The 27,766-nt window shown below is 40.9% G+C and overlaps 2 protein-coding genes across 7 annotated transcripts in view; both read right to left on the bottom strand.

Annotated features, from left to right (window-relative positions):
* The window catches only part of supt16h (SPT16 homolog, facilitates chromatin remodeling subunit), a 41,290-nt gene extending 27,179 nt beyond the window's left edge, over positions 1–14,111 (bottom strand). Inside the window, exons 1-6 of the mRNA XM_056235690.1 lie at positions 13,796–14,111; positions 12,798–12,890; positions 12,534–12,704; positions 11,558–11,710; positions 9,471–9,617; positions 7,299–7,450 (exon numbers count right to left, since the gene is read on the bottom strand). Of these exons, the coding sequence (XP_056091665.1) occupies positions 7,299–7,450; positions 9,471–9,617; positions 11,558–11,710; positions 12,534–12,704; positions 12,798–12,890; positions 13,796–13,861 (782 nt within the window). The 5' untranslated portion in view covers positions 13,862–14,111. The remainder of the gene's footprint in view (positions 1–7,298; positions 7,451–9,470; positions 9,618–11,557; positions 11,711–12,533; positions 12,705–12,797; positions 12,891–13,795) is intronic.
* Positions 14,112–15,676: 1,565 nt separating this feature from the next.
* Positions 15,677–27,181, bottom strand: tox4b (TOX high mobility group box family member 4 b). 6 transcript variants are annotated; one of them, XM_056235694.1, is made up of 9 exons: positions 27,031–27,181; positions 25,044–25,154; positions 23,191–23,421; positions 21,671–21,931; positions 20,867–21,169; positions 20,226–20,306; positions 18,133–18,750; positions 17,414–17,562; positions 15,677–16,824 (listed from the first exon to the last, which is right to left on the bottom strand). In XM_056235694.1, exons 1-9 carry the CDS (start codon positions 27,034–27,036, stop codon positions 16,767–16,769), a joined length of 1,818 nt encoding a protein of 605 aa, XP_056091669.1. In that variant the 5' UTR covers positions 27,037–27,181; the 3' UTR covers positions 15,677–16,766. The 6 variants fall into 6 exon arrangements, with proteins under 6 accessions (XP_056091669.1, XP_056091670.1, XP_056091666.1 ...); XM_056235695.1 differs by having other exon boundaries at positions 25,086–25,154; XM_056235691.1 differs by lacking the exon at positions 27,031–27,181 and adding an exon at positions 25,958–26,577.
* Between the last annotated feature and the right edge of the window lie 585 nt (positions 27,182–27,766).

Here is a 27,766-nt window from a genome sequence, read left to right as displayed (position 1 = left end):
GTGGGTATACGACCCTGTCCCTATGCACAAATTTATAATTTAGCCTACTGTATTCTCCAGAAAATAAGTTGGACCTGAGTGTGTAATACTTTGTTGCGCTCTTGAGGCGTAGTAGGCATACTTCCCCTCACTCCACAGCAAATCCTTAAATTAATGGTATTCAGAACAAAACAAGAATGAAAAATAATACTATTAATAGATAATAATACAAATAATAATAGTATACAGACAACATTTATTTAAAACATCAAGTCTAAACTAATTAAGTTGAATCGAAACTGAAACTGCAGACGTTGGGCTCGTGCATCTCTCATTCGGTCCAAAGTTTCCATATTTGCGATGTAGCCTAACATTTGGAAGCTTAACTATTTATGTAAAGAAAGCTTCATGCTTCAGTCCCAATATAGGCCTACACGTATCAGCATCTTCACATTTGGAGAAATGAGATTGGAACAACAGCAAGTCGACAGTATATGATTGACCGTCACTGCCTTCATAGTGTACAACTGCAACAGACAAATTAAATTAAGCAGAACTTTTTATAAGTTCGGTGAGTATTTTATTTTGATAATGAACAGGTTTTGATGTCAAATTAGCAGTGCTAGAACTGACATATTGTGCGCGCACATGAGACGCCGGCGCGAACACTTGGATTTTTCCTCAGCAGTGGTGTGGTCATAAAGATAAGAGTACATCATTCAAAACGGCAAAGTGTCTATTTTTTATTTGTGTATACATTAAAAATGACTACAAAATGTCATGCCTTTTAAAAATAAAGAACAAGACAGGATGCGCGTTCTGCCGTCTCCGTCTCCTTTCTGGCGCACGTGCCCAAAAATCGACCAAAATACAGCGAATACTTGACGCACAGACATAAGAAATATAGATAGATTATCTATCTATAGAAACCTTTAAGAGCCTACTTTTTTATTATTTGACATTAAATGCATTATATAAGTCACTTTGGAATAAATAGCAAGTTTTTAGATGCTAAAGAAAAGATGACTTATAGTCGGGAAAAACGGTAGGCTGTTATAAATTATTTCGCGGACCCCCTGGCTATAGTTCACGGACCACCAGGGGTCCGCGGACCCCACTTTGAGAACCACTGCACTAGAGGACATCTCACACACACACACACACACACACACATCCCTCTGAACACCAGTGTCTCTCACACACACACCAAATATCCCTCTGAACACTAGAGGGCATCACACACACACACACCAAATATCCCTCTGAACACCAGTGTCTCTCACACACACACCAAATATCCCTCTGAACACCAGTGTCTCTCACACACACACCAAATATCCCTCTGAACACTAGAGGGCATCACACACACACACACCAAATATCCCTCTGAACACCAGTGTCTCACACACACACACCAAATATCCCTCTGAACACTAGAGGACATCTCACACACACACACACACACACACACATCCCTCTGAACACCAGTGTCTCTCACACACACACCAAATATCCCTCTGAACACTAGAGGGCATCACACACACACACACCAAATATCCCTCTGAACACCAGTGTCTCACACACACACACCAAATATCCCTCTGAACACTAGAGGGCATCACACACACACACACCAAATATCCCTCTGAACACCAGTGTCTCACACACACACACCAAATATCCCTCTGAACACTAGAGGGCGTCACACACACACACACACACACACCAAATATCCCTCTGAACACCAGTGTCTCACACACACACACCAAATATCCCTCTGAACACCAGTGTCTCTCACACACACACCAAATATCCCTCTGAACACCAGTGTCTCTCACACACACACCAAATATCCCTCTGAACACTAGAGGGCATCACACACACACACACCAAATATCCCTCTGAACACTAGAGGGCATCACACACACACACACCAAATATCCCTCTGAACACCAGTGTCTCACACACACACACACCAAATATCCCTCTGAACACTAGAGGGCATCACACACACACACACCAAATATCCCTCTGAACACCAGTGTCTCACACACACACACCAAATATCCCTCTGAACACTAGAGGGCGTCACACACACACACACACCAAATATCCCTCTGAACACCAGTGTCTCACACACACACACACACACACACACACACACACCAAATATCCCTCTGAACACTAGAGGGCGTCTCACACACACACACCAAATATCCCTCTGAACACTAGAGGGCATCACACACACACACACCAAATATCCCTCTGAACACCAGTGTCTCACACACACACACACCAAATATCCCTCTGAACACTAGAGGGCATCACACACACACACACCAAATATCCCTCTGAACACCAGTGTCTCACACACACACACCAAATATCCCTCTGAACACTAGAGGGCGTCACACACACACACACACCAAATATCCCTCTGAACACCAGTGTCTCACACACACACACACACACACACACACACACACCAAATATCCCTCTGAACACTAGAGGGCGTCTCACACACACACACCAAATATCCCTCTGAACACTAGAGGGCATCACACACACACACACCAAATATCCCTCTGAACACCAGTGTCTCACACACACACACACCAAATATCCCTCTGAACACTAGAGGGCATCACACACACACACACCAAATATCCCTCTGAACACCAGTGTCTCACACACACACACCAAATATCCCTCTGAACACTAGAGGGCGTCACACACACACACACACCAAATATCCCTCTGAACACCAGTGTCTCACACACACACACACACACACACACACACACACCAAATATCTCTCTGAACACTAGAGGGCGTCTCACACACACACACCAAATATCCCTCTGAACACTAGAGGGCGTCACACACACACCAAATATCCCTCTGAACACTAGAGGGCGTCACACACACACACACCAAATATCCCTCTGAACACTAGAGGGCGTCACACACACACCAAATATCCCTCTGAACACTAGAGGGCGTCACACACACACACACACCAAATATCCCTCTGAACACCAGTGTCTCACACACACACCAAATATCCCTCTGAACACTAGAGGGCGTCACACACACACACACTACACCAAATATCCCTCTGAACACTAGAGGGCGTCACACACACACCAAATATCCCTCTGAACACTAGAGGGCGTCACACACACACCAAATATCCCTCTGAACACTAGAGGGCGTCACACACACACCAAATATCCCTCTGAACACTAGAGGGCGTCACACACACACACACACACCAAATATCTCTCTGAACACTAGAGGGCGTCACACACACACACACACCAAATATCCCTCTGAACACTAGAGGGCGTCACACACACCAAATATCCCTCTGAACACTAGAGGGCGTCACACACACACACACACCAAATATCTCTCTGAACACCAGTGTCTCACACACACACACCAAATATCCCTCTGAACACTAGAGGGCGTCACACACACCAAATATCCCTCTGAACACTAGAGGGCGTCACACACACACACACACCAAATATCTCTCTGAACACTAGAGGGCGTCACACACACACACACACACCAAATATCCCTCTGAACACTAGAGGGCGTCACACACACACACACACCAAATATCTCTCTGAACACTAGAGGGCGTCACACACACACACACACCAAATATCCCTCTGAACACCAGTCTCACACACACACACCAAATATCTCTCTGAACACTAGAGGGCGTCACACACACACACACACCAAATATCCCTCTGAACACTAGAGGGCGTCACACACACACCAAATATCCCTCTGAACACTAGAGGGCGTCACACACACACACACACCAAATATCTCTCTGAACACCAGTGTCTCACACACACACACCAAATATCCCTCTGAACACTAGAGGGCGTCACACACACACACACACCAAATATCTCTCTGAACACTAGAGGGCATCTCACACACACACACACCAAATATCTCTCTGAACACCAGTGTCTCACACACACACACCAAATATCCCTCTGAACACTAGAGGGCATCACACACACACACACACCAAATATCCCTCTGAGAGGGCGTCTCACACACACACACACACACCAAATATCTCTCTGAACACTAGAGGGCGTCACACACACACACACACCAAATATCCCTCTGAACACTAGAGGGCATCACACACACACACACACACCAAATATCCCTCTGAACACCAGTGTCTCACACACACACACCAAATATCCCTCTGAACACTAGAGGGCGTCACACACACACACACCAAATATCCCTCTGAACACCAGTGTCTCTCACACACACACCAAATATCCCTCTGAACACTAGAGGGCATCACACACACACACACACACCAAATATCCCTCTGAACACTAGAGGGCGTCACACACACACACACACCAAATATCCCTCTGAACACCAGTGTCTCACACACATACACCAAATATCCCTCTGGACACTAGAGGGCGTCACACACACACACACACACACCAAATATCCCTCTGGACACCAGTGTCTCTCACACACACACACCAAATATCCCTCTGAGAGGGCGTCTCACACACACACACCAAATATCCCTCTGAACGCTAGAGGGCGTCACACACACACCAAATATCCCTCTGAACACCAGTGTCACACACACACACACACCAAATATCCCTCTGAACACTAGAGGGCATCACACACACACACACCAAATATCCCTCTGAACACTAGAGGGCATCACACACACACACACCAAATATCCCTCTGAACACCAGTGTCTCACACACACACACCAAATATCCCTCTGAACACTAGAGGGCGTCACACACACACACACACCAAATATCCCTCTGAACACCAGTGTCTCACACACACACACACACACACACACACACACACCAAATATCTCTCTGAACACTAGAGGGCGTCTCACACACACACACCAAATATCCCTCTGAACACTAGAGGGCGTCACACACACACCAAATATCCCTCTGAACACTAGAGGGCGTCACACACACACACACCAAATATCCCTCTGAACACTAGAGGGCGTCACACACACACCAAATATCCCTCTGAACACTAGAGGGCGTCACACACACACACACACCAAATATCCCTCTGAACACCAGTGTCTCACACACACACCAAATATCCCTCTGAACACTAGAGGGCGTCACACACACACACACTACACCAAATATCCCTCTGAACACTAGAGGGCGTCACACACACACCAAATATCCCTCTGAACACTAGAGGGCGTCACACACACACCAAATATCCCTCTGAACACTAGAGGGCGTCACACACACACCAAATATCCCTCTGAACACTAGAGGGCGTCACACACACACACACACACCAAATATCTCTCTGAACACTAGAGGGCGTCACACACACACACACACCAAATATCCCTCTGAACACTAGAGGGCGTCACACACACCAAATATCCCTCTGAACACTAGAGGGCGTCACACACACACACACACCAAATATCTCTCTGAACACCAGTGTCTCACACACACACACCAAATATCCCTCTGAACACTAGAGGGCGTCACACACACCAAATATCCCTCTGAACACTAGAGGGCGTCACACACACACACACACCAAATATCTCTCTGAACACTAGAGGGCGTCACACACACACACACACACCAAATATCCCTCTGAACACTAGAGGGCGTCACACACACACACACACCAAATATCTCTCTGAACACTAGAGGGCGTCACACACACACACACACCAAATATCCCTCTGAACACCAGTCTCACACACACACACCAAATATCTCTCTGAACACTAGAGGGCGTCACACACACACACACACCAAATATCCCTCTGAACACTAGAGGGCGTCACACACACACCAAATATCCCTCTGAACACTAGAGGGCGTCACACACACACACACACCAAATATCTCTCTGAACACCAGTGTCTCACACACACACACCAAATATCCCTCTGAACACTAGAGGGCGTCACACACACACACACACCAAATATCTCTCTGAACACTAGAGGGCATCTCACACACACACACACCAAATATCTCTCTGAACACCAGTGTCTCACACACACACACCAAATATCCCTCTGAACACTAGAGGGCATCACACACACACACACACCAAATATCCCTCTGAGAGGGCGTCTCACACACACACACACACACCAAATATCTCTCTGAACACTAGAGGGCGTCACACACACACACACACCAAATATCCCTCTGAACACTAGAGGGCATCACACACACACACACACACCAAATATCCCTCTGAACACCAGTGTCTCACACACACACACCAAATATCCCTCTGAACACTAGAGGGCGTCACACACACACACACCAAATATCCCTCTGAACACCAGTGTCTCTCACACACACACCAAATATCCCTCTGAACACTAGAGGGCATCACACACACACACACACACCAAATATCCCTCTGAACACTAGAGGGCGTCACACACACACACACACCAAATATCCCTCTGAACACCAGTGTCTCACACACATACACCAAATATCCCTCTGGACACTAGAGGGCGTCACACACACACACACACACACCAAATATCCCTCTGGACACCAGTGTCTCTCACACACACACACCAAATATCCCTCTGAGAGGGCGTCTCACACACACACACCAAATATCCCTCTGAACGCTAGAGGGCGTCACACACACACCAAATATCCCTCTGAACACCAGTGTCACACACACACACAGTGAATATTCCTCTGAACACCAGTCTCTCTCTCTCACACACACACACCAAATATCCCTCTGAACACCAGTCTCGAGTCTAACACACACACACGCCCCGCCGCAGAAGTACGATAACACACATCACTCCAGGAAACCTCTATCGCTGTATCTGAATAAACAGAGGACTGAAACGCTCTGATGAAACACGACTAATAAACACTCGACTGCCGTATTCTGTGTGAGAAGCGCATCATCTCACAGGAGCTCAGCTGTCCCGATGAAGTGAGTATAGAGCAATATGCATATATGCTTTTTCAGACGCACGTTATAAGTGTCTCAAACTCGCAGTGCTTCAGAGTGAGCCGCGCTTCACTGACACGCTGCACATGACTAATCATCACAGCATTGCCATTTCATAATCGCGATAAGCCAAACCGGTTTACGTGCGATTACATGGAAATTGCAATTAATCGGGCATATTAATGATATTTGAACAATATCGACCCTGGCACACCCATGGCTACGCCTATGATTTAGCATCTAAGCTAGCGTAGCTTCAGAAGAAAACGACTAGAACGTCTCACCTGACGACGCTGAATTTGAGGCTGTAGTTTCCGCCGCTTTGGATTATGGGAGGGTAACACATCTCCACGGTGGACGGGTCGACGCCGCCCAGAAACTTCTTCTCCTCGATGGCCTTCTCCACCGACTCGGCCAGACGACTGTGCTTCACCTTCTGATGGACACACACACACACACAGCTAACCGTTAGCATACGCATCAGTACAATACATAACCATTGATATACAGTAGTCGACCTTTAAAGCTGGTCATGGGTATAATATGTCAGTTTACTTTATTTTGCTCTCCTCACTTACATAAATGAACTATAGTGTCCTGCACACACTAGGGAAAAAATATCAAAAATGATATCTGGTGTCTGAATAATTTTTGGTTTGACTGTACATAGTGTATCTGGTAGAATATTTAAAATCAAATTCAAGACCTGCACATATAAAATTAATAATGTATATCCATACAGAACAAAATATGAAATAATCATGTTCATCTCAAGTTCATCTATCACATTCAGCAAACCAGAGGAACTGCAAGCGTACAGTACTCAGGACATCTGCGTTAGGGGTGGGCGATATGAGCAAAAATTCATATCACGATATTTTTCACTGTCCGGACGATATCGATATTATATCGCGATATGAGAAAAAAAAATTGGAATCACATTTTAGTACACCTTAGTTAAATTACAGGCAAAAAATGTATTTTAACAGTAGATAACTAGAAAAAGGTGAGGCATTTCATTGGACATAGACCTGAAATGTTTTTTGTTTTTTTATTGTGCCATTTTTTTTCTCAAAAAGTGCAAACGTGCAACATGAGGTAGGCCTGAATGCACTTGTTATGTCTTTCCACTTTTTGCTCGTCTTGTCAATGAGAACCGGCAGCGAATGAAGACTTTATTGATTTCTGAGTGAGAGCCGTCTTCGGGTGTGCTCTGTCTCCGCCGGGAATATCTGTTGTTATAGTTTTGCTTTTTTAAATTAGTTTTTATTTTAATATCGTTTTCAATTTTGCTTTAAATTTCAGTTTAGTTTTAGCTAGTTTCATTAATGGTTTTGTTAGTTTTTATTTAGTTTTATTTTGCTAACACATTTCTATATAGTTTTTATTTTATTTAGTTTCAGCTTTAGTAATAATAGTTTAGCTTTAGCAGAGCGAGCAGAACACTTCCAGTGTAGACCAAAGCGAGACGTTTAATTTAAGTTTAATGTTTGCACAGATTACAGTTAACTCTTGTGCAGACATCTTAATAATAAACATAAAATAATGGTTTGAGATTGAACAAAGCACCAAATAAATAGAACTTAAAAGTAGACAAGAAAAAAACAATGAATTTTCATACAAACTAATTCATTAGTGTAAGGAGACAGAATAAAGGCCTACAGTTTGTACAGTATAAAACCCATTACGTCTATGGAGAGTCCCAACAAAGATAGTGGACCAGTGTGTGTGTATGCGCGCGCTTATGTGTGTGTCGTGTGTATGCGCGCGCTTATGTGTGTGTCGTGTCCTGTTATTCATAGCCTAACGTTACATTGCGGGGAAATGTCTCCACGTGGATAATATTATTAGCAGTAAATGTTTTGTAAAAACAAAGATAATAATAGCAGCTTTCAACCTTCATGAAAACATGACATCTCAAACATACAGTAGCCTGGAACTTTAACGTTTGTTTGTGCTTGACGAACTTGTTTTGGTGTTGCACCCGCGTCTCGCAAATGAAACGGCATTCTAAAAATGCTGCGCTCCAGTTAAAAGTCAAACTTGCGTCTCATTACCTTGTTATTTCCCATTCCACCGCAAAAGATGCATCCTTTATGAACAGCCGCTTAGCACTAGCGATGTGTTCTACGTTACGGTCCTTCATTGAAGGCGTCACAGGACAGCGGTTAATCGCCTCAGCAACTTCACGCATATGAAGCGCCAAATCAGCCACTTCCTTAAACAGCTTATTCGATTCTGTATCGTCATTAGTGTTAACAGTTGTAAAGAGTAGGCTACCAAATTGAACAAAACAATATAACTGCAAAATTTGAATTTATGAATACGGTATCCTCGGTATCGCAAAATCCATATCATGGCACAACATAATACCGGTATTCACGTTCATACCGGTATAGCGCCCACCCCTAATCTGCGTTACGCAGGATAAAGCGCGTGTTGTTGCGTGAACAAACCTCGTCGGCGTCCACGATCTCCATGACTCTCTCCTTGAAGAACTTGGTGAAGACGTCGCTGGTGATGGCGGCCGCTTTCTTCATGAGCACCAGCTCTCCGTCCTCCTTCACCGCCATCGTATACGCCACCACTGTGCTGATGTCCACCTGACACGCCAACGCAAGAGCCGTCGCGACATTTCAGTTCAGGGGTAAACAGATAGGAACATTTAGGCCAATACCAATAACCGATAATTCTATATATTCGAAAGCCGATAACTGATAATTCTTTATATTTGAAAGCCGATAACTGATAATTATTTATATTTGAAAACCGATAATTATTTAGATATGAAAGCCGATAACCGATAATTCTTTATATTTGAAAGCCAATAACCAATAATTATTTTTATTTGAAAGCCGATAATTTGTTATATTTGAAAGCCGATAACCGATAATTATTTATATATGAAAGCCTATAACCGATAATTATTTATATATGAAAGCCGATAACCGATAATTATTTTTATTTGAAAGTTGATAACCGATAATTCTTTATATTTGAAAGCCGATAACCGATAATTATTTTTATTTGAAAGCCAATAACCAATAATTATTTTTATTTGAAAGCCGATAATTCTTTATATTTGAAAGCCGATAACCGATAATTATTTATAAATGAAAGCCTATAACCGATAATTATTTATATATGAAAGCCTATAACCGATAATTATTTTTATTTGAAAGCCGATAACCGATAATTCATTATATTTGAAAGCCGATAACCGATAATTATTTATATATGAAAGCTGATAACCGATAATTCTTTATATTTGAAAGCCGATAACCGATAATTATTTATATATGAAAGCTGATAACCGATAATTCTTTATATATGAAAGCCGATAACCGATAATTCTTTATATATGAAAGCTGATAACCGATAATTATTTATATATGAAAGCTGATAACCGATAATTCTTTATATATGAAAGCTGATAACCGATAATTATTTATATATGAAAGCTGATAACCGATAATTCTTTATATTTGAAAGCCGATAACCGATAATTATTTATATATGAAAGCTGATAACCGATAATTCTTTATATTTGAAAGCCGATAACCGATAATTCTTTATATTTGGATGCCGATAACCGATAATTCTTTATGTTTGGATGCCGATAACCGATAATTATTTATATATGAAAGCTGATAACCGATAATTCTTTATATTTGAAAGCCGATAACCGATAATTATTTATATATGAAAGCTGATAACCGATAATTCTTTATATTTGAAAGCCGATAACCGATAATTCTTTATATTTGGATGCCGATAACCGATAATTCTTTATGTTTGGATGCCGATAACCGATAATTATTTATATATGAAAGCTGATAACCGATAATTCTTTATATTTGAAAGCCGATAACCGATAATTCTTTATATTTGGATGCCGATAACCAATAATTCTTTATATTTGGATGCCGATAACCGATAATTCTTTATATTTGGATGCCGATAACCGATAATTATTTATATTTGAAAGCCGATAACTGATATATTGGCTGATAAATCTAAGTCCATATGTTTATATACCATTCAAATCCATGTCCTAAACACACAATTATAACGTTCTCATGATAATTTCATGTAGCTGATATGACAGACTTGCACTACTTTACTGTATTTTTTACTTTTTTGAAGTGATTTCAATCATATTTCACACAATTTAATTTATCATGTTGAACAGTGCGCATCTGAAGAGTCTCAGCTGAAGGAAATAATACATTATTTATCGCTTTAATATATCGGGCCGAAAACGATAATATTAAAAATGAACATATCTTAATACCGATATGGTGGCCGATATATCGAGCATCCTTAAGTTATTTCATCACAACAACAGCATGACGATCTCAATCTCAATGTTTAGTACGGCATGATATGGTAACAAAAGAACAAAACTTGAACTAAAATTAAAACTGAAAATATAAAAATAACAGTTTTTAAATAATATTATAACACTACTGATTAAAATATTGTTTTGTGTGTGATTTAAAAATGCAGTGTTGTAGATAAAGGCGGCGTAACCGGATCTGACCTTCTCCAAGCCCTCGGCCGTGATCATGTCGCTCCAGTTCTTCATGTATTCTCCGGGGAACTTGTCCTTGATGAACACGCCGACCGTCTTGCCCTCTTTACTCCCACGAATCGCTTCGATCATCTTCTCAAAGTTCACCTTGTTGCTCTCGCTCTGTCACACAATCAGATTCAGACACGTTAAACACGTTGCAGATCGATGATGTGTCCATCAGATAAACACTAGTTTGTAAAGGATGATATTTGCAAATGTGGCTGCATGACATGTCGAAATATTGATATATAATACACACACACACACACATATATGGCTAATGTGATTGTCAAAACACAGACTGATTTAATTTAATATAAGCACTAGCGTTTTTCAGAGTGTTTTCATGCGTGTAAACGAACACAGTGCCGAGCTTCACTCTGAAATCAGCAGCGCATATTTTTATTATCATTTAATTATCATCATTTTACAGTGAAATAAAAAAATAGTGCTATTACAATTTTTCTTTCTAATAATAATCACAATATAATTACAATATTTTATATTCTTTCACATTTTATGTGGCATATGAAAACTCAAGTGAAAATATTTTTTAACACTACAAAAAAAAGAAGGATTTACTTTGAAACAAAATCACAATGGAATTGCGAATACATTTCACGCAAAAAAAAAAAAAAAACAGCGAGGAACATTGAATTAAGTGTAGAAAAACTGAAATATAATATTTTCTTGGAAACCACACTCCAAATAATCATGTTTTAATCATGTTAAAAAGTTTTGCTATTTAAAAAAATCAGCGCAAAAAGTAACTTTTTTTTAATGTATAGTATATATAATATATTATTATGCAAGTTAAAAAAATACATAACTCTAGAATGATTTATTCTGTCCAAATACAGCTATTAAAGTCATCTTTGTTTTATATATCGCTGGAAAGACGAAATGTCGCGACGTCAGTTTTTCGTCCAATCGCGTGCGATACCTTTTCCCGGACGAGCAGCGTGATTGGAGGAATCCCGTTGGCGTTCTCGTTGCCCTTGGTTACGGCGACCTGCTTCAGGAACTCCACTTTCTTCTTACTGGCCAGAAACGTGATCTTAGTCTCGCAAAACACCATTATAGTGTCGGTGAGCTCGTAGCCAAACAGCCACGTCTGCCAGAGAGAAACCACAACATGACGATTATTGATTATGATTATTGAGCGGTGATCATGTAATGATGATTTTATTAGGGTGTTTTATTGCACCTGAAGCGCTGTGGATTTGGCGTAGACGATCTCCTCATCGACTCCAACAGACACGACGATGGCGTCCACCTTCCCGAACTCATCTTCGCCTTTCTGTGATGGAGAAACAGCGTTATATCATAAAGAGTTATGAGAAACAGCGTTATGAAGCTGAATTATATCCTAAAGAGTTATGAGAAACCAATTATATCACCCCTCGCCATTCAAAACTCTTCTAAAGCAAGTTTTTAGTACTATGTACGGTTATCTTTACAACTTTTGACACAAGATATGTAACAATGACACTGTAAAATAAAGTTTTACCAAATTTTCCATCCAATAAATAATTACAAAATAACTATCTGCAAAACTTCTATATTCAGAAGTGTTAGGATAAACCTTTCCCAAACACTGAACAGTGCTAGAAGTAAAGAAAAAATATTTAGATTGCTCACACGATTTGGCCTTTTATTGTTTGATGTAAACAAAAACAAAAAATAACTAATAATAATCATGTCTTTCCCACCTGCAGCATGTCTCAATATAAGCTAGCCCACAGCTACATGCTACATCAGACAAATGTAGGGCATCCCAATTAAACTTTTATGTGATAAACATTTACTGAAACACAAAGTCTGATTTGTTTTAGATTTACTTCACAAACGTGAATAAAAGCCGAGCGGAAATGGAGTGAAAACATTGTATGCTAACAGGCTAACACGTTAGCCGCTGCGCTAATCACACATAAACGCTATGAAATAACCACAAACTCCAGCGATATCGCAAAGAAATGAATAAATAAACCACACTACAGACTGTCCGATACAAACGGAGTCGATTGAGTGTGTTTGTGTAACAGTTATATGGAAATGAGGCCTGAGAACGTGTATGTGTGTGTGTGTGTAAGGATTTTCAGCATCACATATGCGTTTAAACACATCATACATGAATAATTATGCTCGAATATCCTCGATATGATGAGTTAGTGATGTTTATGACAGGTGTTGAGTTCTCTGTACCTTCCAGTTGCCGTAGAGTCGCTTGATGCGGCGATAAAACGCGTCTTTATCCAGATTCACCGCCATAATATCACATCAACACACACACACTCACACACTGAGAGAACAAACACACACTTATACACACTCTCTCTCGTGTGGTTTTCACTATTTCTACTCTCTACCGGACGATAGAACAACAACTAACGCGAAATGAACGAAAATATGAAAAAATATTTTTTCAATAATTTCAAAGGTGTCTATTAAAAAGACGGTTATTCTGCTTTAAAATGTATAATTGTCAGTGCTCGTTCGGTCTGTGGTGGTGATGATGATGATGTGAATATATCATGTTAAAACACGCATGTGTGTCTGATCCTTAGCTCCTCCTCTTTCTGCCCGGCATGCATCTATTTAATATTTAGTACACATATATTTTTAAAACATGGTATTTATTTTTAATTACCTATTACATTCGTTTGAATGTGTTGTATTAATTTCTTTGTGCAATGTATATATTTATTTATTTATTTGAGCTGCCATTTTGTGTATTTATAGGTGATTTGTTTATTATTATTATTTTGAACTAAAAATGCGCGAATGATATGTTTAAAACGGATTAAAAACTGAACAACTGTGTTCATTTATTAGCAATATATTCGATTTATAAAAAAAACTCCAGGGTAGTTATTATGGCTTTTGTTTTCCTCCCTCACAGAAACTCCCGCCCTGACGGTCACGTCATCAGGTTAGCGACCAATGAAATCCCGCCGTTGAGGTCACATGCTTTGCTCCGCCTTCACCCTCACATCACCGCGTTCTAGCAGTCCGCGCGCACGGCTTTTTTTCCCGCCATCTACTGTCATTCAAAAGCGCGCGAATTCCATCAGAGCACGTGGGTTTGGTTTTCCTCAGACCAAGTTGCATACAGCGCATTTTCAGATTAATAAAATGTTTTTTAAAGAACTTTTTGTCATATATGCGTATATTAACCGATCATAATATAATACATATATAGTATAAATATATATAGCTAAATTAACCTCAATTTTGCGATTACACAAGTTTCAAGAATTGTATATTCTTCAATACAATCAATAGCTGAGGGAAAATAAATATGATTTCAGTTTACATCTTTTAGGCTTTTTTAGTATTTTAATTAGTTAAATTATTTTATAAATTAAATCATACTAATTATATTATTAATATATATATATATATGTATATATGTTTTAATAATTTGCAAGTTACTGATACCTCGGTGTAAATGTGATTTCAGAGTTTGTTTATGAAACTTATTTTATGTATAATCTCATACTAAACCGTTATATGGTAATGACACCTAAAATAAATTAGTCAGATGTATAAACTGTTATTTTGCTCACATGTCAATTCTCCATCATAACCATAACCATAACCATAGGTCTCAATAACCAGAGAAGGTCTGTGGTTTTTATATGAAAAATTTAACAACAACAACAACCAGTTACATAAATATGATACTAATTTTCAGCTTTAAGGACAGAATTTACACCAAACAAAATCTAGTTTAACAATTTTAATAATTACGTTTTAAACCAGAGAAAACCACTGCTGGATAAAACGGTTTATGAAGTCAAAGATTCTGATCATTATTGAGACAACTTCCTGTTTAACTATTATAATGAGTAATTTCAAAGCATTCCTCTGTAGTTTTCAACTGAAGAATCACCAGGATTATAGACAGAGAAGCAAAACAAACACGTCACTGTTTTATTTCATGTCTTTTATTTCATTTTTTCCATTTGATTGATCTCATAAACTCAACAGAACTGAGATGATGATGATGATGATGATACAACAGTCCAAAAAGTAAAGCAGTGAAGAAAAATCGACATTTTTCCATGAGCAGTTAAAAGTATGATGTCATTTCCTGTACATTTCCCTAATATAAAATGCACTGTTTTTTGTCCCACAGCATCACAGTAAGTTTTACTCCTGATGATGTAAAAAGATAATAAAGCAAAAAAGTACTACAGTAAACCAACCTTTTCCCTTTTTCTCCAGTTCACGGGAGGGATTCCCAGGGAATGTCTGAACTAATCAAATGCAATGGATAAAAGCGTCTGCCAAATGCATCAACGCAAATATACAACATAACAAAATCACAATAAATATGAAATCTCAAACCGCTTTTTAGAACGCTGTGCGGAATCTCCACTGTAGCAGTAACCATAGCAACCACAGAATTATGGGCATAAACTGTAGCTGGTAACCATAGCAACCATGGAATTCTGGGCATAGACAGTAGCTGGTAACCATAGCAACCACATAATTATGAACATAAACTGTAGCTGGTAACCATAGCAACCATGGAATTCTGGGCATAGACAGTAGCTGGTAACCATAGCAACCACAGAATTCTGGGCATAGGCGGTAGCTGGTAACCATAGCAACCACAGAATTCTGAACATAAACTGTAGCTGGTAACCATAGCAACCACAGAATTCTGGCCATAGACAGTAGCTGGTAACCATAGCAACCACAGAATTCTGGACATAAACTGTAGCAGGTAACCATAGCAACCACAGAATTCTGGGCATAGACAGTAGCTGGTAACCATCGCAACCACGGAATTATGATCATAAACTGTAGCTGTAACCATAGCAACCACGGAATTCTGGGTATAAACTGCTGCTGGTAACCATAGTAACCACATAATTCTGGGCATTGACAGTGGTCAATGTTTGGAAGAGCCGGAAGATCAAAGCCTCGTTTAAAATACAGTCGAGCGGGAAATTCACCTCAGGGTTTTAAACCAGTCTTTCGTGATTCAGAACATCCTGTACGCAGACACACACACACGAGCGCAGCTCATGAACCGTTTCTGGCCTGTGTTTCACAAACACCTTCAGATACACACTTACCTTAACTAAATCGTTTTAAATACTCATAAAGTAGTTAGTTTGAGAAAGCCATGATTGAGTCTGTGGATCTGCACTGATCTGTCCATCTATGTGACGGTGGTGGAGTTCTGTCCTCGGATCGCACACCAGGCCATGAACACGTCCCTGCAGGAGAGACGACATCATCACTACATCATCACTTCCATAATGTGATGCGTTTCCTGGATCTGATCCTGAAAGAGTCTTCATATGAAGCTGAATCAATAATAAATGAGGACGTTTTTCTGCCTTTTGTTTGAAATGAAGCGACTGACTGAATAATAAACGTGCATCAAATAATCCCAATATTTATGATGAATTTAATTTTGTATTTGCACTAAACAATTTTAAATATTTTATATATTGCTCAGACTTAATGTTTTTAAAAGTTTGAGAAGAGCGGTGTGTGTGTGTGTGAGAGAGTGATTGAGTGAGTGAGTGAGTGTGTGTGAAGAGTGTGTGTGTGTGTATGTGAGTGAAGAGTGAGAGTGTGTGTGTGTGTGTGTGTGTGTGTGAGTGAGAGAGTGTGTGAGTGAGAGTGTGTGTGTGTGTGTGTGTGTGTATGTGAGTGAAGAGTGAGTGTGTGTGAGTGAAGAGTGAGAGTGTGTGAGTGAAGAGTGAGAGTGTGTGAGAGAGTGTGTGTGTGTTTGTGTGTGTGTGTGTGAGAGAGTGTGTGTGTGTGTGTGAGAGTGTGTGTTTGTGTGTGTGTGTGTACCTGCAGTGGGTGGCCACACACTCGTTGCTGCAATACTCTCGGTCCCAGTCTTTGCTCTCTATAGGCGGGTTGTTGCAGCCGGCGCGGACACACACACACACACTGGGAGCGTCGGCCGGAGCCGGAGAAACACTGAGCTCCACCTCCATCTAAACAATTAGCAGAATAAAAACAAATAACAATAAAACACTTTCTAAACATCAATTAAGCCATAAAAATGTAAAATAAAACAAACATTTTCTAAACCACAAAAAAGTACAAATGTATTTCCAAAAAAAAAAACATTATGATTTAGTGCATTTTTAGAAAGCGTTTTATTTTTGTATTGTTTTTATTTGAAAACATATTCCAAATTTATATAATAATCAAAATAAAATGAATAATTTATAAATCTATAAATAATAAAAAATAAAATAAAAATCTATAGAAATGTAAAATAAAAATGATGAAAATAAAATAATGAAAATAAAACCTAAATTTTCTAAACCACAAAATCGTACTAACATAACTTAAAAATAAAAACAGAACAATTTCTGAAAATGAATTTGTTTAACATTTTTTTTTAATTTGACGTTTTATGATTTAATGCATTTGTATGCGTTTTTATTCTTAATTATGAGTTTGCATCGACTCACGAACCCCCTGCAGTTCCTTCGCCTACGAAACAACCGAAAAACAATAAATAGAATTTCCGTTCAGAATAGAATGTTCGGACTCACCGCTTCCTCCGGCGCGTCCTCCGTTGCCGACGGCGACAGGGTGGCGACGATGGCGGCGGGTGGCGGCACCTCCAGCGCGGCGGCGGCCGATGATGCGAGCGGGGTCACGATTATCGGCGCACTGGCGTCGCTCTGCGGGACGATCTTGATCTGCAGAGGCGGCGGCGGCGCCGTGGCAACCACCTGTCCCGCGAGGGCGGCGGCTCCGCGCGGTTTCGCTAGCAGAGGGGGCGGAGCCTGGGAGTGCACCATCTGCTGCAGCCGCGGGGGGGGAGGCGTGTTCTGCATCTGCTGGAGGGGCGGCGGCTGACGGGGCGACTGAAGCTGCTGCCTGGAGATGATGATCTTGCTGACGGTGGGCGGGGCCGGGGGCTTGTGAGTGGGCGGGGCCGGAGGCGGGGGCTTGTGCGCGCCCGTGCGCGAGCGTGTCGTCACCTGCGGCAGGTCTAAGATGATGTTGGACGTGCAGATGTTGGTGATGGTGTTGTTGTCGGGCGCGTGGACGGGGATGCGGGAGGAGCGCGGCGCGGGCGCGGCAGGCGTGGGGGCGGGAGGCGGAGCAACGGGTGGAGCAGGAGGAGGAGACGGGGGGGCGTCCAACACTTCTATAGTCGGCTGCTGCGGGAAAACAAAACACAGATGTCATGTTACTAACTGATGCCATTTAACAATTAGTCAAGTCACATGGTTTTCTATAACGCTACAGATACTCCAGATTACAGCTGCACGATTCCGGATTAACTGAGAAATTACGATTTTATTGTGCGCGTTTCAAATAGTGATTCTCCCACAGACAACTAAACAAAGTAACATGTAAACTACTCGAGGTTCTGACTAAATATGACCTGCTGCAGGTTATTTCGTTTAATTAAACGTTTAACTACGGGTAATTAGAATGAATATTTAAAAACAAATCGGGTTGAGTGAATGATTCAATGACTCACTCCTAAACACTTGACTTGTTTTCATATCAAAACACAGATGTAATTTTACTAAATTATGACATTTAACAACTTGTCAAGTCACAGTGTTTCCTATAATGCTTTATTTAACAGATTTTTCTGACTCCGCATGAAAGACCCGCGACTGCAGATCGACATACTACTGCAAGTGACCCTTCGCAGGGCGTTTGATTGACAGGTGATCTGACCAATCATAATCCGCCATCCGCCGAATCCGCCATTTTTGTCCGGCAAAGCAGTCCGGAGAGTTAGTAGATTAACATCGGTGGAGTTGAACTTGAGAAGCGGCGTGTACTGACGTCTTTCCGCGGTTAAAACAACATTCCTTCTGATGTTCATTCGTGTTTATTTGATGCTATGAATGAACTAGAAGGAAGAGATGATCGTTCACGAGCGGCTTTAACTGAGTCGATCTGTCAGACACATTAAAGAGACACAAAACGGTATTTATTGTTTACATTTCTTAAAAAAAATGACCAAAGTTGAGACTTTGTTTCATATCAAAAGAACGTAATTAAATGAAATGTTGGGGATTTTATCTTTGGCATGATTGACAGGTGCGTGTAACTAAGCGACAGAGAGCAACCGTTAAAGACGCAGTTGTGTGACGTGACGGTAAGTCCCACAGCTTGTGTGTCTTCTGCTACACACTCACGAGCATCTACGAGTACATTACTTTAGGGCGTAGAATAAGGAGGCGAGTTGAGGCGCCGCATCAGCGTTTCTGAACGAATCTCCTGAGTGAATGATTCAAACGCATGTTTAACAGTCACTTGTCGCCGCCTACTGGCGTAACGCTGTAATCGACACAATCGCTACTTTCACAAGCCGATCTACTCTATGTTGCTCACTACCGTAGACATCAGTGTGTATAATAGACACAGGAGGATCGTCGTCGTTTAGGAACGAGATCACGCGCGTTTGAATCGAGATCGCGATCTTTTAACGATTAATCGTGCAGCTCTACTCCAGATTCAGCTTTATTTTTCCTCGTCGGTCTCAAAATGCATTGATTTGCAATTACAGAAATGGAATGAAACAACTGAAGCCACATGATCCATCAGGAGTAAACGCAGTGGTTCTTCAGATCGGATCGGCCGAGGCGGACGATAATAAACAGAAGTGCTGTACCTGCGTTAACTGACTGGCTTTATAAGCGGCCAGCGCCTTCAGGTACTCCTTCCTCGCCGCTTCCGTCTTCCTCTTGTACACCTGGGAAGGGGAAAACAGTGGGATTTTGATCCATGTGTGTGTGAACACTCAAATGCACTCATTAGTCCATCTTGTTGAACTTAAAAAAATTATAATAATCTGTAAAATAAACAATTTTCACCTTAAATGTCAAAATAAAAGTCCTATCTCAGACACATCGGCCACATTGAAAAACTACCAAGGCCGATAATTAAAAATAAAATAAAAATGATTTGAACTTGATACAAATATGTAAAATAAACAATTTTAACCTTAAATGTCAAAATAAAAGTCCTATCTCAGACACATCGGCCACATTGAAAAACTACCAAGGCCGATAATTAAAAATAAAAATAATTTGAACTTGATTAAAAAATAAATCTGTAAAATAAAACCATTTAAACTTTAAGTGTCAAAATGGGACTTTTATTTTGACACTTAAAGTTTAAAAGGTTTTAGACATAGAAAAACTACCAATGTCGATAATTAAAAATGCCAAATATCGGCCGATATATCGGCCAACCATTAGTTCTAAAGACAAAACTTAAGAAGAATTTAACCCCTTAATGCCATGTTTGTACCTGTTTCTGCTCTTCTCCCAAACTATCCCACATGGAGGCGACGATCTTGGACACCTCTCCGAACGTGGCGTTGGGATTCTGGCCTTTAATGGCGGCCTGTGTGTCCCGGAAGAACAGCGCGTACGCCGACACGGGTTTCTGCGGCTCGTTCGGGTCTTTCTTCTTCCGGCCCTTCTTCCCGCCGACTCCTTTGCGTACGGGAGCAGAGGATGCTGGGACGGGATGGTCCGGCAGAGACGGAGAGAGAGCGATAACGCCCGGAGACACGGACAGAGACACCGGAGAATCCACCAGAACGCTCTTCTGAGCCGGAGAGCCGCGACACACGGGGAGAGACGAGCGGGAAACAGAGATCAGTTCTGACACGTCCAACACACACTCGCAAGGATAGAAATCTTCGCAATGTAAGAATAGTAGAACGTTTTGTACTCCCAAAAATAGTTTGTAAGATTGTCTGAAATAGCGGACGACCCATATTGATTTTATTGGTGGCCAATGTCGATTTTTTATTTAAAAAAAAAAAAAAAAAAAAAAAAAAAAATTAACTCTATACAAAAAAAATCTGCAAAATAAATTATTTAAACTTTAAATGACAGAATAAAAGTCCCAATGCCGATAATTAAAAAAAATGAACAAAATAATTTAAGCTTGAAAAAAAAAAAAGAATCTGTAAAATGGACAAATTTAAAAATTAAATGTCAAAATAAAAGTCCCATCTCAGACCGATCGGCCACATAGAAAAACTACCAATGCCGACAATTAAAAATGAAAACAATTAAAGATTGTGGCAAACGCAAACCCTACCCGTCTGAAATCGTCCATGTCGTCGTCGTGCAGCGAGTCGGACGGCGAGTCGGTGGCGGACAGCGGCTGGTCAGGGGACTGTGGGCGGGGCAGGATGGCTCCGCCCCCTAGACTCAGGCCGAGCTGCGCGCTGAGCTCTGATTGGTCGATGGTGGTCAGCTGGTTGTGGCCCAACAGGCCGTGGTTCATGTCACTCAGAGGGACGTCGATGGTCATCGGAGAAGAGCTACTGAACTGAGAGCCAATCGGATGGCCGAGATCCTGCGGCGGGAAAAACATAAAACATCAATTCTCCTGGAAAATTCATATTAGGAAAATATTAATGCATGGGACGTTTGCCATTATATATTTAAATTATATTATATATATAATATAGTATATCTAATTATGTAAATATATGGTTCAGATCACTCAAACCACATTTGGAAATGGCACTTTTATGATGGACAGATGCACTTTTATGATGGACAGATGCACTTTTATGATGGAAAGATGCACTTTTATGATGGACAGATGCACTTTTATGATGGACAGATGCACTTTTATGATGGACAGATGCACTTTTATGATGGACAGATGCACTTTTATGATGGACAGATGCACTTTTATGATGGACAGATGCACTTTTATGATGGACAGATGCACTTTTATGATGGAAAGATGCACTTTTATGATGGACAATGCACTTTTATGATGGACAGATGCACTTTTATGATGGACAGATGCACTTTTATGATGGACAGATGCACTTTTATGATGGATAGATGCACTTTTATCATGGACAGATGCACTTTTATGATGGACAGATGCACTTTTATGATGGACAGATGCACTTTTATGATGGACAGATGCACTTTTATGATGGATAGATGCACTTTTATGATGGATAGATGCACTTTTATGATGGATAGATGCACTTTTATGATGGACAGATGCACTTTTATGATGGACAGACGCACTTTTATGATGGACAGATGCACTTTTATGATGGACAGATGCACTTTTATGATGGATAGATGCACTTTTATGATGGATAGATGCACTTTTATGATGGACAGATGCACTTTTATCATGGATAGATGCACTTTTATGATGGATAGATGCACTTTTATGATGGATAGATGCACTTTTATGATGGATAGATGCACTTTTATGATGGATAGATGCACTTTTATGATGGACAGATGCACTTTTATGATGGATAGATGCACTTTTATGATGGATAGATGCACTTTTATGATGGACAGATGCACCTTTATGATGATAAATGCAATTTTGGACTTTATGGACTTTAAAACAGAAAGAGCTGAGAAAGAGCATTCACTGCCATTATAAAGCTTGGAAGAGCCAGGACATTTTTTAATATAACTCTGATTGTATTCGTCTGAGAGACGAGTGTCATACACACCTAGGATGACTTGAGAGTAAATCATGGGCTAATTTTCGTTTTCGGGTGAAATATCCCTTTAAGCACATGTTCAGCTCAGTGTAGTGTGTGTGAGTGTGTGTGTGTGACGCACCATCAGGCTCAGGTGCTCCAGCGGCGCCGGCGCGCTCACGAAGGTCGATGCGAACGACGGGTCGTTTCCTCCCACCACAGCGTTCCCGGGAACACCGGAGCCCTCCCCGAAGTGAGCCGACACGCCGAGCGCCGAGTCTGTGTGTGTGAGTGTGTGTGTGAGGGAGTCCGGGTCCAGCGAGATCGGCGGGATCTCAAACTCCTCGTCACCCAGACTGGGAGTGTGAAACGTCTGCATATACACACACACACACACACGATGATGATCGACTCAAACCAGTGATTTACAGTTAAACATTTCAACAAAACCAAAGGCTGAAATCGTGACATGATTCATGTTATGATAATGAGTGTGTGTGTGTGTGTGTGTGTGTGTGTGTGTGTGTGTGTGTGTGTGTGTGTGTGTGTGTGTGTGTGTGTGTGTGGGTGGGTGTGTGAGAGTATGTGTATGTGCGTGTGAGTGTGTGTATGTGTGTGTGAGCACATGTATGTGCGTGTGTGTGTGAGTGAGTGAGTGTGTGTGTGAGAGTGTGCGTGAGAGAGTACATGTATGTGCGTGTGTGTGTGTGTGAGAGAGTGTGTGTGAGTGTGTGTGAGAGAGTACATGTATGTGCGTGTGTGTGTGTGTGAGAGAGTGTGTGTGAGTGTGTGTGAGAGAGTACATGTATGTGCGTGTGTGTGTGTGTGTGAGTGTGTGTGAGAGAGTACATGTATGTGCGTGTGTGTGTGTGTGTGTGTGTGTGTGACCACACTATGTGTGAGTGAGTGAGTGAGTGTGTTTGTGTGTGAGAGTGTGAGTGCATGTGTGTGTGTGTGTGTGTGTGTGAGAGAGTGTGTGTGAGTGTGCGTGAGAGAGTACATGTATGTGCGTGTGTGTGTGTGTGTGTGTGAGAGAGTGTGTGTGAGTGTGTGTGTGTGACCACACTATGTGTGAGTGAGTGAGTGTGTTTGTGTGTGAGAGTGTGTGTGAGAGTGTGAGTGCATGTGCGTGTGTGTGAGAGAGTGTGTGTGAGTGAGTACATGTATGTGCGTGTGTGTGTGTGTGTGTGTGTGTGTGTGTGTGTGTGTGAGAGAGAGAGTGTGTGTGAGTGTGTGTGAGAGAGTACATGTATGTGCGTGTGTGACCACACTGTGTGAGTGAGTGAGTGTGTTTGTGTATGAGAGTGTGAGTGCATGTGTGTGTGTGTGTGTGTGTGAGAGAGAGAGAGTGTGAGTGTACGTGTGTGTGTGTGTGTGTGTGAGAGAGTACATGTATGTGCGTGTGTGTGTGTGTGACCACACTATGTGTGTGTGTGGGTGTGTGACCACACTATGTGTGTGTGTGGGTGTGTGACCACACTATGTGCGTGCGTGGGTGTGTGACCACACTATGTGCGTGCGTGTGTGTGTGTGTGAGTGAGTGAGTGTGTTTGTGTGTGAGAGAGTGTGAGTGTACGTGTGTGTGTGTGTGTGTGTGTGTGTGTGTGTGTGAGTGCACGTGTATGTGCGTGCGTGTGTGTGTGTGTGTGTGTGAGAGAGAGTGTGAGTGTACGTGTGTGTGTGTGTGTGTGAGAGAGTGTGACTGCATGTGGGTGTATGTGTTTGTGAGTGTGTGAGTGTGTGTGTGTGTGTGTGTGTGTGTGTGTGTGAGTGCACGTGTATGTGCGTGCGTGTGTGTGTGTGTGTGTGAGAGAGAGTGTGAGTGTACGTGTGTGTGTGTGTGTGTGAGAGAGTGTGACTGCATGTGGGTGTATGTGTGTGTGTTTGTGAGCGTGTGTGAGTGAGTGTGTTTGTGTGTGAGAGAGTGTGACTGCATGTGGGTGTATGTGTGTGTGTTTGTGAGTGTGTGTGAGTGTGTGTGTGTGTGTGAGGCACCTCTGCGTGCTGGATTTGCGCGGGGAACGTGGAGAGTCGTACCTCTGAGGAGGACAGGAAGTGATGCCCCTCGTCGCTGATGGACAGGAAGTTGTCATTGCCTCCTGGGAACTGAGGAAAACACAAACACACAACATGAGGAACGCATCTTATATCAATTCATAATGTCAAACTTTAATAATGTGAATGCTGATGCAAATTGATAAAAACATAACGACCCAGGGGATTTCACAAACAAAAACACCATGTTTCTTTGGTACAGTACCTGGTAAATACTATAATTATAAAATTACTGTAATCAATCACTATGCAAATTTACAGAATGAGAGGAGAAATTTAATATTTAATATAATATACAAAAATAAAGTAAAAATTAAACATCGAAAATTAAAATATAAAGGAGCTGAGTGAAAGTTCTTCAAAAAATCTCGTTTCATGAAAATAATAATTTACAGAACATGTATAGAAATTGCATTCATAAAGAGCAATTTAATATTAAAAATAATATACAAATATACAAAACTTAACAATATAAAAATTTTGCTTGAATGTTCTTCAAAAAAATCATTAATAAAAACTAAAATAATTTAGAGAAAGTTAATTTAGAAAAAACTCACGAAAAGCAATTTAATATTAAAAATAATATACAAAAATAAATAAATGTAAAATATAAATGAGCTGCATGGATGTTCTTCCAAAAAAAAAAAAAAAAAAAATCACAGAAAAAAAATATTTACAGATAATTCAAAGACATTTCACTCAAAAAGAGCAATTTAATATTAAAATTAATTCACGGAAATAATAACATCACGCAACTCTGACATACAAGAAAAATATAGAACTTTAAAATATAAATTTCCCAGACTAAATTCCCAGACATTTCCCGGTTCTCCATGAGCGTGCGCTCCGGTCACCTTCTGGACGGCATCGAACCCGTTAAACGCCTGCGGATCCAGGAACTCCGGGTCACCGGGATTCCCGCTTCCGTCCGAGAGATCCGCGTAAAAATTCAGGTCCATGTCGCGGTGAATCGGCGGCACCGAGACCTACGAAACCCGAGGAAACGTTAAACTAACCGCCGCGAGAACCTGTCAAAACGCACCGAAGGAACTCCGTGACGTCACGAGGACTGAATCGGGCACGCGCGTTCGATCATTCCGTTCGATTTCAGGCCTGCAGTCGCGCACTGCGGTTCCGATCACATGCAAAAACAACCGTTACAACCCTGTAATACACATTTTACACCCTTACGACGCGAAACAGACACACTGAATCAATCGCGTTTGATGATTCCGACTCGAGTCCGCATTGACGTGAGGTGAATGACAGCACAGCACGTGACAACCCCGTAATACATTAACAGACACAACCACACTCTCCGTGAATAAAGAGAATCAGCTGTTGTTATGAAGGCTTTGAAACGCGTTAATACACATATGCGTTTAAAAACATCCGATCGACTCGCGCTTTTCCAGCTGATCTCAGCGCTGCTCGTGCACAAGCTTCAGGAACCGCAATCGAGCCGGAATCACGGATCTGACACTCGACGGGGGACGAGGTCTGATTTAATATAACATATAAAGCGATGCGTACTGCAAATGACACTCTTTTATAAACATAACGGGATCCAAATATATCGTAAATACACACAACTAAAGCGCGAAGACTGTAAACACCATTATTAGTAATTAATTGTGTCGTTTAATAAATAATAAAACCCCACTGGCGCGCGGTAATGGTATGTCCCACGGCCTATTAAAGAGTAAACATTACGTGTTCCATATCATGACTATATTATTAATACTTCAATGGCTCCAAGTTTATTCTTTACAATACATTAAGGTGTTTATGAGTGTATATTTAATCGAATAGTTGTGTATATTTGAAGAGGAGTGTGCTGATGGGACTGAATGAGTTTTCACTGATGCTTCGGGCTTTAACTTATACACACATTCAGCACTTTCTACTGACAGCTTGGTCTTCTTACCTCCATACTCGCCCTGAAATCGACACGCTTTTCTCTCTGTTTGTGTGTGTGAGTGTGTGTGTTTGTCCGATCAGAGCGATTCTCACGGAAAAAACACAAACAAATCGCCCATCATGGCACCCGCTTTTCCGGGTTAGAGATGAGCGGAAGTGACGTAGAGGCCCCGCCCACCACAGAAACTGTTGTTGTTTTCTTCCGTAAAGACTTTTCTATAATATGGGATCTTTTCAACAAATACTTTATAGTTCGGTTTAAATGTAAGGTATCTTGCTTTGAGAGTATTTACCCATCATACAAACCAAGTCCTGTCAGAAACACCAGTGAAAAACTAAGCTTATGACTAATATTTACGTTTATTAAAATAACGTTACTTTACGGTACAATTTAACGTTAATATTTTAATGTTATAAGTAAAAAATATAATAAATATGCAATATAGTGCACATATTTAGTAAAATATTAATTTTATTATAGTTTATAAATATTAAAATGTATTATTTTATTAAATACTAAGCTATTTTTTCTACATATGGTCATTAAATGGCTTTGCTGAGGTAAATAACGTAAATATTGAGTGCATTTTTCATAACAATAAATGTAAAATGTTATAACTACTGCATAATTATAATTTAGTACCATAAACAACCCCTGAACATACAAAACATTAAATAAAAAAGTATTATCGGACTAAAATATAGTAAAAACATTTAATTGAAATAATTAAATAATTTTTAAT

The sequence above is a fragment of the Rhinichthys klamathensis genome, unplaced genomic scaffold, assembly GCF_029890125.1.
Source record: "Rhinichthys klamathensis goyatoka isolate OS25496 unplaced genomic scaffold, OSU_Roscu_1.1 h1tg000429l_1, whole genome shotgun sequence".
Classification (NCBI taxonomy): Eukaryota; Metazoa; Chordata; class Actinopteri; order Cypriniformes; family Leuciscidae; genus Rhinichthys; species Rhinichthys klamathensis.
The sequence above is the reverse complement of the archived record's forward strand: the minus strand, read 5'-3'. Positions and strand labels throughout refer to the sequence as shown.